This window comes from Danio aesculapii, chromosome 21, assembly GCF_903798145.1.
Source record: "Danio aesculapii chromosome 21, fDanAes4.1, whole genome shotgun sequence".
In the NCBI taxonomy this organism is placed as follows: Eukaryota; Metazoa; Chordata; class Actinopteri; order Cypriniformes; family Danionidae; genus Danio; species Danio aesculapii.
In genome coordinates, this window is record NC_079455.1 from 4,258,121 (window position 1) to 4,271,207 (window position 13,087).

Consider the following 13,087-nt stretch of genomic DNA (forward strand, 5'->3'; position numbering starts at 1 on the left):
AAAAATAATTAAAAGTTTAATGGTTGGCTAGGAACTATATCATCACTCTGGCCTAAAAATCAAGGAACTTTTTATATATATATATTAATTATCGCTCTTATCTAGTTACCTAGCTGGGGACTATTTTCTGGTGAAGATGATTCTATATAATAAATGATCAAAAAAAAAAAGTTGATGCTAATGGTCTATCCGATTCAATGATTTATGTTAAGCAAAGCTAAAAGGGACGGAAAATTAAAAGTTGATATGTTCTTGATTAAAATGTCTAGGAACTATATTATTACTCTCCTGTTATAATAAAGGAGGTACCGAGGTACAGGAGGTGCTGAGGTACCACAACTACAGTAGGTACAATAATATTATGCAGTGCTATTACCTAGTTGGGGACTATTTGCAGGTGCACGTATGATTATATAGATATAGTTTTTGATGCTAATGGGCTAATCTGATTCAATGGTTTATGCTAAGTAAAGCTAAAACTGATGAAAAATGAAAAGTTGATATTCTCTTGATTGATATTACTAGGAACTATATTGTCACTCTGGCGTAATAATCAATTAATTTTGCTGCCGTACCACAGCTGCAATAGTCACAATGATATTACACAACGCTGTTAGCTAGTTAACTGGCTGGGGACTATTTTCTGGTGCTGCATGTGGTTATATATGTTTTAAATTATCAAAATTGTTTTTGATGCTAATGGTCTAATCCGATTCAATGGTTTATGCTAAGCTAAGCTTAAACCGATGGAAAATGAAAAGTTGATATTCTCTTAAATGATATGGTTAGGAACTCTATTGTCATTGTGGCGTTATAATCAAGGAATTTTGCTGCAGTACCTACAGTAGGTACAATAATATTATGCAGTGCTGTTACCTAGTTGGGGACTATTTGCAAGCGCATGCATGATTATATAGAAATCATTTTTGATGCTAATGGTCTAATATGATTCAATGATTTATGCTAAGCTAAGCTAAAAATGATCGAAAATTAAAAGTTTCCATTTTTACATCAGTCAATTTCAGCATACCCAATTCACCTGTACCACATGTCTTTGGACTTGTGGGGGAACCGGAGCACCCGGAGAAAACCTTCACGAACATGGTGAGAACATGCAAACTCCACACAGAAATGCCATCTGACTCAGCCAGGGCTCGAACCAGCAACCTTCTTGCTGTGAAGCGATTGTGCTACCCACTGCGCCACCGTGCTGCCCCTGCCTATGATTATATACATTAAATTGCTGAAGTTGATTTGAAGCTAATGGTCTATTCCGATTCAATGATTTATGCTAAGCTAAGATAAAAGCGACAGAAAATGAAAAGAATATATTTTCTTGGTTAATATGGCTAGCAACTATATTGTCACTCTAGCATTAAATCAAATCAATCACAGCTGCAGTAGGCACAATAATATTAAGTAGCGCTCTTACCTAGTTACCTAGCTGGGGACTATTTTCAGGTGCTGCGTATGTTTATATATACAATAAATTATTGATATAGTATTTGATGTTAATGATCAAATCCGATTCAATTGTTTATGCTAAGCTAAGCTATAAGTGATGGAAATAAAATTTATTTTGGTTGATATGGCTAGCAACTATTATGTAAACTATATTGTCACTCTGTCGTTAATTCAAGGAATGTTGTTGCCATATCACATCACACAATAAATTATTGAAATAGTTTTTGATGCTGATGGTCTAATCTGATTCAATGATTTAAGCTAAGCTAAGCTAAAAGTGCTCCAGCCAGACCCGGAAATCGACTGAATGCATTCAAAAATTATTAACTTGACTATTTAACACTAGGGGAGTTGTAGAATGAGCCCATTTCCACAAAAAAAGTGGATTGTTCCTTTAATGTTTACTTTGTCATAGTTTTTTCAGCTATTTAACTCTGTATGATTGAATGAAACATCTGTCTTTGTGGTCTCCCACTTGTGATTCAATGGGGCCATCATAATGAGTGCATTAAGCAATTAAAAGTGAATCTATAACCTACAGCTAAAGTTTTTTTTTCTCTCTATGAGAGAAACACATCAGCCCGAGACAACACATCAGGATGAGACAATTAAAGCTCCTGCCAGCTGCCGTATTCATTTTGCAGAGGGTAAAGTGGGTGAAACATTTCTGGAATAATATTTGAACGTTCACTAACAACATGGGGCACTATTCAAAACTCTCATAGATGCTTCCCCCCCCCACCCCCCACCCCAAACTGAGTTGCCAGCAGACTTAAATGGGTTAATTTGGATATGTTAATCTTTTGCTGACAAAGTGACAGCTATAGTATAAAAATGGCTTTCTCTGAGCGAGGTGTTAGTTACACCAGAGAGTTGTTTCAGCATGCAAACACCGCTCATGTGGAGAGGTGACTAACCTACAGTATGTTTCTCAGTTCTGTCACGGGTTCTGAGGTGAGAGTGTGAATCCTGTGAAAAGAGACGTGAAAGACAACTTAATACAGTGTAAAATAGAAAAAGGAGCGAGAGGTTCTGACAAATGACTTGCTTTAGCTAGTGGAGATGAATAGGTAGAGGGACGCACTGTCCATATCCATTGTAGTCGCTCTACATCACAATCTTCTACCACTAAGAGCTGAAATAACCCAAAGCATTTGGTTTAGAGGTGTAATTGACTGAGGTTAATTTGGATAAGAGTTTTGCCCTTAAAAGCATTATTTTGCCCTAAGGATTCTTGTGAGTGTCTTTGCTTTCTTTTTGTTTCCTCGCTACATTTACATCCCTGCTCAGAATCCATCAAATTAGTCTAGACTAGTGGATCCAAATTTTTTGAAAGCATAGATCCTGCCTTGTATCAATGGTTCAGGCTGGTGGTGGTGGTGTAATGGTGTGGGGGATATTTTCTTGGCACACTTTAAGCCCATTAGTACCAATTGAGGATCAACGCTACAGCCTACCTGAGTATTGTTTTTTTTTTTTATTTGTAAGAGGCTTTTTTTATTAGAATATGCAAAAAGATACACAAATTGGGATCATCCAAATACAAAAAAAATGAAACATCAACAAAAACAACAACACTACAGTCAGGTACTGGCAGATGTGTGTGTGTATATGGGTTGTTACTAGATCGGATATGTTTGCGGCTGGAAGTTAATGAGGATTATTTCTATTATTTATTAAATTTCACATTTATTGTATTTTATTAAGGTCTACTCCCACCCCAACCCTAAACTCAACCGTCACAGTAATGTAAAAACAGCAGTTGTACCGAGTATTATTTATGTTATCTATTAAATTACCCAATAAATTGTATTTTTTAAAGCCTTCTCCCGCCCCAACCCTAAATCCAACCGTCACAGTACTGTAAAAATATTAAATATTGTTATACAGTGTCATAAAAAATGCTGCTATATTAATGTGCCAATCGCACTTCCGTCTGGCTGCATATCCAATCTAGACTTTACCGTATATGTGTGTGTGTGTGTGTGTGTGTGTGTGTGTGCATGTAAAGGTAACTTGGTGGACAGGTCAGAGTACATACATAAGGGACAATAACAGTCAATAAATGAAGCAAGTATCATAGAAATAAATAAAGCAGATAGAAAGAAACCAGTCAGTCGTAAGGAATGACAACAATGCTTGTAATGTATGATAGTCATAGTGACAGTAAAAAGAAAGAAAGGACAACAGTAATAATAACTGACAACAACAATATTAATAAATCCCAAGTACTACACCAACTACTACTACAGAAAGTTACTAATATTACAACTACCCGAGTATTGTTGTTGACCATGTCCAGCCTTTTATGACCACAGTGTACACATCTTCTGATGGCTACCCCCTGCAGGATAACGCACCATGTCATAAAGTGCGAATCATCTCAGACTGGTTTCTTGAACATGACAATGAATTCACTGTACTTAAATGGCCTTCACAGTCACCATATCTCAATCCAATAGAGCACCTTTGGGATGTGGTGGAATGCGAGATTCACATCATGGATGTGCAGCCGACAAATCTGCAGCAACTGCGTGATGCTCTCATGTCAATATGGAGCAAAATCTCTGAGGAACATTTCCAGTGCCTTGTTTAATCTTTGCCACAAAGGATTAAGGCAGTTCTGAAGGCAAAAGGGGTCCAACCCCGTACGAGTAAAGTGTACCTAATAAAGTGGCCGGTGAGTGAATATAAAATTAATCCAGATGAGCAAATAATATCAATAATAATTCCTTACATTTATATAGCACTTTTCTGGGCACTCAAAGTGCTTTACACATAAGGGGGAATTTCTTCATGTCACCACCAAATGACAAATCATTATATTTACTTTTAAATCTCATTCTTATTTATTCATTCATTCATTCATTTTCTTTTCGGCTTAGTCCCTTTATTAATCTGGGGTCGCAACAGCGGCATGCACCGCCATTCTTATTTAATGATTCAATAAGTTAATGTTTTGTAATTCAATGAATAATATTTGAATAATTATTCAGTGGCACATTTTTAATGGTTGGTTGTCTAACAATGTAATGTCTACAACCTTCTTTAGGAGCGTCAAGTTGCTTTTTAAACTGTGATTTTAAGAGCGTTATCCATCCATAAAATAGCAAAAGTGGATTCGACCATGCCCTTAATGCTCTTGCGCCAAGCGCTTTAGACTTTGCGCCTAGATCATTAACATAGAGCCCAATGGGTTTGCTCACTATTCTAAGTAAAGTCAACTAAATAATATCTTTAATAAATAATCGTTCTGTACAAATATAAAAAATAAATATATTTTTTACAATGTAGATATATGGACCAAAGACCAAAGACAAAAAGTGAGAAAATCATTGTTTGTAGTGTTTTTATCCTATGGCAGGGGTCACCAAACTTGTTCCTGGAGGGCCGGTGTCCTGCAGATTTTAGCTCCAACCCTAATCAAACACACCTGAACAAGCAAATCAAGGTCTTACTAGGTATTCTTGAAACAATCAAGCAGGTGTGTTGAGGCAAGTTGGAGCTAAACCCTGCAGGGACACCGGCCCTCCAGGACCGTGATTGGTGACCCCTGTTCTATGGTTTCAGACAACTTGAAAACTGATAGGTCTGTATCAAGTGCTTAATGATTATTATATGGTGCTTTTGACATTCTGAGGTTGACATGCACTGTTCATCCCATTCGTATAGGTTGAATAAATTACGATTTGGGCCAGCAATTCCTTTAAGGCCCAGTATTGATATAGACGTAGCATGTTTATTCAGCTCCGTCTGTACTGAATTTTATTACTGGGTTCTACAAGCGAACCTGATCCCCGACAGCTCAGCTTCCCATTAGCTCCATTTATAATGTTACGTCTCTATTTGGCTTAGTCATCCAGAATCAAGCTTTGTGCTCGCCATAAAAATGTTGTTGTCTCTATTAAGAGCCGGGCATGTTTCATCCTTACTGTCCTCACAGAGAATATTATATATCTCTCCCTATCGCTCTCTTTCTCTCCAATACAGTCTCTTTCCTTCCTTGGATGAAAAACATATCTTTTCGTCTATCTGCCCGACCCATTGACCATGAGCTTGCCCTATAGATCACACAACAAAAACACAAGCGTCTCCTGCCATGGATAGTTTGGCAGATAGTATCAGCAGCACCTTTGCCCTTAAAATAACAGGTGGTCAAAAAAATAGAAGAACCGTACCTTTATCAAAGGGAGATATCTATGTGATGTTGCTAGATTGATGATAGCAAGTATGACATAAATAATCCTAGCAAAGAGAAAGCTAAATGACAGCATATGTGATGTCATAGTGTGTGCTGTCAACAGGAAGTTGTAAACTACTTTGTAGGGATAGTATACAGGTTTAACCCAAGGAATGACCAGTCTGTCAGATGAAGAAGAGCCGGAGTCAGAGATTGAAATAAATAAATAAAGTTGACTGAAGATGGCAGTTTCATCAGCAGAAGCCAGTTTCAACACTCACAATGAGTTCCCAGGCCGCTCTGCTTACAATCCCAAATCAGTAACAATTAAACTCTCACATCACGTCATTAACTGCGTCACACATATAGGTGTTCTAACCTGAGTGGTTAAAACACAGATAAGAATAGGAAAATTTCCAAGTGTGTGCGTGCGTATAATTCTGAACAATATCTTAAGCATAAACGTCAGACGTCCACTAGACTGTTTAGAGCTGACTCCAGACCTGTAAAACGGATTCACAATCAAATAGAACACACACACTTAAAGTACAATCTGTTTCTTATCCAAGGCTGAGTGTACTCTCAGCCGTCCTTATCAAAACTGGTTAAAAACCGGTATAATCAACATTCAGGCAGTTATAATATCCTTACTACACAAAGTCTATCTTGAATAAAAAGTAAAATCACCTTAAAAGAATTAACTGTACGAATAGCAGAATCACTTTAGACATTTTAGATAGTATTAACTCATAGAAATAACAGAAACAGTTGCTCCCAGTCCTCAGCCCTCAGTTCCACTCAAGGTCTCCGTGACCTCTGACCTGGTTCGGTGGCTCCTGAAAATAGTTACAAAGTGACATGCAAATGCACTGAACATTCTTATTTTAAGCAATGTGTTAACTTTATTCATTATTCAATAATCATCTTTAATAAAAAATAATGAGAAACAGGATGATGAGAAAAGGATAAACGTTGATCCATGCTGAGACGGATTGGAAAGTAGAAATCCGAATCCTTCAACTTGCTAGTCCAAGTGGTACAGCATTGCATTTGGAATGTGGAGAGTTTGTAGAAGTCTCTTGAAGTACAAGAAGGAGCTCAGAGAATGTGGAATTAATAGGGATGTAACGATTCACCTGACTCACAATGCTGTACGATTTGCGATACCAATCTCATGATACACGATTTTGTCAATAGATGGATCTATCTATCTATCTATCTATCTATCTATCTATCTATCTATCTATCTATCTATCTATCTATCTATCTATCTATCTATCTATCTATCCATCCATCCATCCATCCATCCATCCATCCATCCATCCATCCATCCATCCATCCATCCATCCATCCATCCATCCATCCATCCATCCATCCATCCATCCATCCATTATTCGCCCCCCTGTTTATTTTTTTCCCCAACCACTGTTTTTTTCAACACATTTCTAAGCATAATAGTTTAATATCTCATTTCTAATAACTTTCCATGATGACAGTAAATAATCAAGACACTTCTATACAGCTTAAAGTGACATTTAAAGGTTTAACTAGGTTAATTAGGCTAACTAGGCAGGTTAGGGTAATTAGGCAAGTTATTGTATAACTATGGTTTGTTCTGTAGTCTATCGAATAATCTATATAATCTATAATTCTAGCTGAAATAAAACCAATAAGATTTTCTCCAGAAGAAAAAATATTATCAAACATACTGTGAAAATTTCCTTGCTTTGTGAAACATCATTTGGGAAATATTTTAAAAAGAAAAAAATCTCAGGCTAATAACTCTGACTTCAACTGTATATATATATATGTATATGTATCTTGTAAGTAATATCGTCATTGCAATGCTCAACAACAATATCGCATATTTTTCTATTATCGCGCAACCATAGTTATAATATAATTTTAATAGCTGGTACTTTTCAGTAGCTGTATTCCAACAGTCATCCGAGCTTGAAGAATATCTCATATATCTATAATTATATATATAGTCAAGCCCAAGATTTAAGCAACTTTTTTTATATTCCACTATATACTGTATACACACACACACATGCACTAATTGAATTGTCAGTACTACTAATGTATTGAACCGCAAGGAAGAAAATAAGTTACTAACAAAAGAGTTTTTGTTCTTGCATTGTTCCAAACATTAAGGAAAAAACAAACCAAATGAAATATAGCAAGGCCATTCTTCCCTATAAAAACTCTGTTCCTTTGGGGAAGCATTCTATAAATATACTCTATTATTTAACACAACACTTATGAAAGAGATGCAAGGATTTAGATGTAATATAAAACACTGCAAAGCGTGTTAAACAATGTTATCTGTCATCTTTCGGACAAATCACTTTGAATCTCAGAGGCTTTTCAGTCCTTACTCAACTAATGGCTATTATTTATCCTGGAGCTATTCCATGGGAGTTCATGCAGAGCTCTGAGTAAATGACCTATTCAATAGAACCAGCACGCACCAGCGAACCATGGGGCTCTATGATCCATTATGAAATAACTGAACACTGCCCCCCATCCCCTCGCTTTACCATCAGCCATTTTATGGTGGTTCTTGTCAGAGTGCTCAACTCTGAAACATGGGTCTGAATGCATTTTCTTTTACTAATAATAACAACAACAACACAAGTACAGGAAACATAAGAAACCGAACTGAGAACAAAATTACATCCATATACTGTATAGGCAAGACCTGACTGGCAACATAAGAGACACAGGGGCCATTCATGGACTATACCTAGACTGGATATACTTCATAACAGTGTTTATGTTTCAAATAGCTTAAAGGAACACTCTATTTCTTCTTTAAAAAAGGCTTATTTTGCAGTTTCCCTACAGTTAAACTGGAGTTTTACCATTTTTGCATCAATTCAGCTGATCTCCAGGTTTAACGGGAGACATTTTAGCTTAGCTTAGCATAGATCATTGAATTGGATAAGATCATTAGTATCAAAGAAAATTTTGATAATTAAAATACATATAATCATATGCAGCAGCTGAAAATAGTCCCAGGTAGGTAACTAGGTACCAATGCTGCGTAATATAAAGCACTTTTAGCTTAGCTTAGCATAGATCATTAAATCAGATTAGACTATTAGCATCAAAAACTAATTCAATAATTTGTATTACATACAAGCATACGCAGCACCTGAAAATAGTCCCCAGCTAGGCAACTAGGCATGACGCGTAATATAAAGCACATTTAGCTTAGCATAGATCATTTAATTGAATTAGACCATTAGCATCAAAAACTATTTCAATAATTTATAGGTCATACTGTATAGTCATGTGCAGCACCTGAAAAGAGTTCCCAGTTAAGCAACTAGGTAACAGCGTTGCATAATATTAAGCACTTTTAGCTTAGCTTAGCTTAGCATAGATCATTGAATCGGATTAGACCATTAGCATCAAAAACAATTTCGATAATTTGTAATACACATAATCATGTGCAGTACCTGAAAAGAATCCCCAGCTAGCTACATAGTTAACAGCGCTGCATAATTTCAAGCACTTTTAGCTTATCTTAGCATAGACCATTGAATCAGATTAGACCATTAGCATCAAAAACAATTCTGATAATTAAAGTACATATAATCATATGCAGCAGCTGAAAAAAGTCCCAGCTAGGTAACAATGCTGCATAATATAAAGCACTTTAAGCTTAGCTTAGCATAGATCATTTAATTGAATTAGACCATTAGCATCAAAAACAATTTCGATAATTTATAGTACATACTGTATAATCATGCGCAAAAGAGTTCCCAGTTAGGCGACTAGGTAACAGCGCTGCATAACATAAAGCACTTTTATCTTAGTTTAGCTTAGCATAGATCATTGAATCAGAAAAGACCATTAGCAACACAAACAATTTCAATAACTTGTATTACATATAATCATACGCAGTACCTGAAAATAGTCCCCAACTAGCTAACTAGGTAACAGCGCTGCTTAATATAAAGCACTTTTAGCTTAGCTTAGCATAGATCATTGAATTGGATTAGACCATTAGCAACAAAAACAATTTCAATAATTTATAGTACATAATGTATAATCATGTGCAGCACCTAAAAAAAGTCCCCAGTTAGGCAACTAGGTAACATCACTGCATAATATTAAGCACTTTTAATTTAGCTTAGCATAGATCATTGAATCGGATTAGACCATTAGCATCAAAAACCATTTCAAGAATTTATAGTAGCGCAGCACCTGAAAAGAGTCCCCAGTTAGGCGGCTAGGTAAAAGCGCTGCATAATATAAAGCACTTTTAGCTTAGCCTAGCTTAGCATAGATCATTGAATCGGATTAGACCATTAGCATCAAAAACATTTTCGATAATTTGTAATACACATAATCATATGCAGTACCTGAAAATAGTCCCCAACTAGCTAACTAGGTAACAGCGCTGCTTAATATAAAGCACTTTTAGCTTAGCTTAGCATAGATAATTGAATTGGATTAGACCATTAGCAACAAAAACAACTTCAATAATTTATAGTACATACCGTATAGTCATGTGCAGCACCTAAAAAGAGTCCCCAGTTAGGCAACTAGGTAACATCAATGCATAATATTAAGCACTTTTAATTTAGCTTAGCATAGATCATTCATTCGGATTAGACCATTAGCATCAACAACAATTTCGATAATTTATAATAGGCTACACATTAGCAAGTTTTGCACATTATGCAGTTCCTGAAAATAGTCCCCAGCTTGCTAACTAGGTAACAGCGCTGCATAATATCTAGCACTTTTAGATTTGCTTAGCATAGATCATTGAATCAGATTAGACCATTAGCAACAAAAACAAAATTTTGATAAATTATAATGCATATAACCATGCGCAGCACTTCATGCACTCAACGGTCGCAGTTTTGCTCACATAGTAGAAAGGGAGCCACTAAGGTTGGATTACCTAGTTTGTTTTATTGATAGGTACTAGTTGGTAGTTTCAAGTAGGTATCGCTGCAGCCCGGGGATGTCCAAGTGGGATGGATTACACTGCAAGTAGGCTTGGTGACCTTCAAGTGAGAGGTTTAGGGTTGTGGTAGCTCTAGACATTCATAAAACACAAAAGATTGCACCTTTATGACACATACAAGACAATAAAGGAAAACTCCAGGAGGTTTGTACAGCCTACTCAGAGCTCAAGTCCCACCCACTTGGAGCTGGCTCTGACCTCCGTTTATACCCTTCTCTGTAGTTTGGTCATTTATTTCACTAATTTGGCAACCGTTTAATGTTGCCTGGGAAATGATTTTAGTTTCTGTTTTGTAAAAAAACATTAGTGTTCCATTTGGGAGGACACTAAACTCTACATTACATTGTTTAGTGTATACTGTAAGTACATAGTATATAGTGTAGTGTTTAGTGTGCCATTTGGGACACAACTAATGAGTTTTTAGTATGAATTAGGTTGAGGTTTCAATATCTCAAACACAGAACAGATCATCTTTACCAAGACCTTATAGGATCAGTCAAGCTAACTTGTTTTAACCTCGCTCTCTTTTTGTTGTATCCCCAACAGGCATCACCACAGTGCTAACCATGACCACGCTGAGCATTAGCGCCCGTCACTCATTACCAAAAGTCTCCTACGCCACCGCCATGGACTGGTTCATCGCCGTCTGCTTCGCGTTTGTCTTCTCTGCCCTCATCGAGTTTGCCGCCGTCAACTATTTCTCCACCTTGCAGGCCAATAAGGAAATTCGGCGAGCCAACATTGCACGTGCCGCCGCTGCCGCAGCAGCTGCCAGAAGTGATGGAGAAGTCGTTTTGGTAATTTTTATTTTATTCATCTACACTATCCCGTTTGAACTGACACACACTGAAAAAAATGATTCATTGGAGGGCTTGTGAACAATTTATTTGGGCTAAATTCTGTAAATAAAAAACAAATTAAGTTAAAATGTAAATCCAGAGTTTGCTCGTTTTGACAAATTATTTGAAACGTGGCTAAGAAATAACTAAATTTGACTTCTTTTTTATGAGGATAGTAAAAATTAGAAGAAATCTTTATAATGTTTAGCCCCATATAGAAGTCTGAAATTTGATTAATAATGGCCTTAAAAAGTCTTTAATTTATCAAAATATTGTGCTGTAGGCCTTAAAACGTTTTAAAAAGGTGTTAAATTTCCTACGTCTAAGAAAAGCTGCTCATTCAGGCCGAAATCGTGTAATCACCAATTGATTTAGACCATTAGCATCAAAAACTATATCGATAATTAATAGTACATACTGTATAATCAATTTCAAGCACTTTTAGCTTAGCTGAACAATTTTGCAATTCGTTTTTTCAGGGGTAAAAAGTATTAAAAAGTATTAAGTTGCTAAAGCTAAATTTTAGGCCTTTGAAAGTCTTAAATTTACAGCAATATTGTGTTGTAGGACTTAAATCAATCAGTCTTAATTTTCCTATGTCAGTGAAAAGCTACTCACTCAGGCTACTCACCAATTATTTATGGTGAGGACACTGACCTGGACAGACAGTTTTATACATTTAATTTAATTAAGTAGCATATATTTAGCTGTTTTTTTTTAAAAAAAAGGGTAAATGTAAATCCAGAGTTTGCTTGTTTTGACAAATTATTTGAAACGTGGCTAAGAAATAACTAAATTTGACTTTTTTTTTTTTATGAGGATAGTAAAAATTTGAAGAAATCTTGATAATGTTTAGCCCCATATAGAAGTCTGAAATTTAATTAATAATGGCCTTAAAAAGTCTTTAATTTATCAAAATATTGTGCTGTAGGCCTTAAAACGTTTTAAAAAGGTGTTAAATTTCCTACGTCTAAGAAAAGCTGCTCATTCAGGCCGAAATCGTGTAATCACCAGCAATCCATCTCAATAGAACTTTTAACAAATTGTTTAAATTGTAGCTCTTATACTTACAAATAAAGTTTAAGTTATCCTACTTACAAACATTTGTTTAAAAGTTCTCCCATTATTTATGGTTTTTATATATTTAATTTATTTAGATGCATATATTTAAGGTTTTATTTAAAAAAAGGAAATGTTGTGTTGAAAAAGATGCATCTATATAACCGGAGTTTGCTTGTTTTGACAAATTATGTGAAATATGTGGCTAAGAAATAATTAAATTTTACATTTTTTTATGAGGATAGTAAAAATATTTTCCTTTTCCATTAGAAAAAATCTTATAGTGCTAAGCCCCATATAAAAGTCTGAAATTGCATTCATAATGGTGTTAAAAAGCCTTAAATGTATTGAAATATTGTGTTGTAGGCCTTTAAATCATTTTAAAAAGGTGTTAATTTTCCTGTGTTCATAAAAAGCTGCTCATTCGGGCCAAAACCATCCAATCACCAGCAATCCATCTCAGTAGAACTTTTAACAAATAGTACATTTTTTAGCTCTTATATTTATCAAAATAGTTTAATTATCTTCCTTACAAAAACATTGGTTTAAAAGTTC

The 13,087-nt window shown here is 35.6% G+C and overlaps 1 protein-coding gene across 1 annotated transcript in view; it reads left to right on the plus strand.

The window, feature by feature from the left end:
- gabra6b (gamma-aminobutyric acid type A receptor subunit alpha6b) overlaps positions 1 to 13,087 on the plus strand; it is a 52,815-nt gene that overhangs the window by 16,872 nt on the left and 22,856 nt on the right. The window contains exon 8 of the mRNA XM_056447093.1: positions 11,181 to 11,431. Coding sequence (XP_056303068.1) covers positions 11,181 to 11,431 — 251 coding nt within the window. The remainder of the gene's footprint in view (positions 1 to 11,180; positions 11,432 to 13,087) is intronic.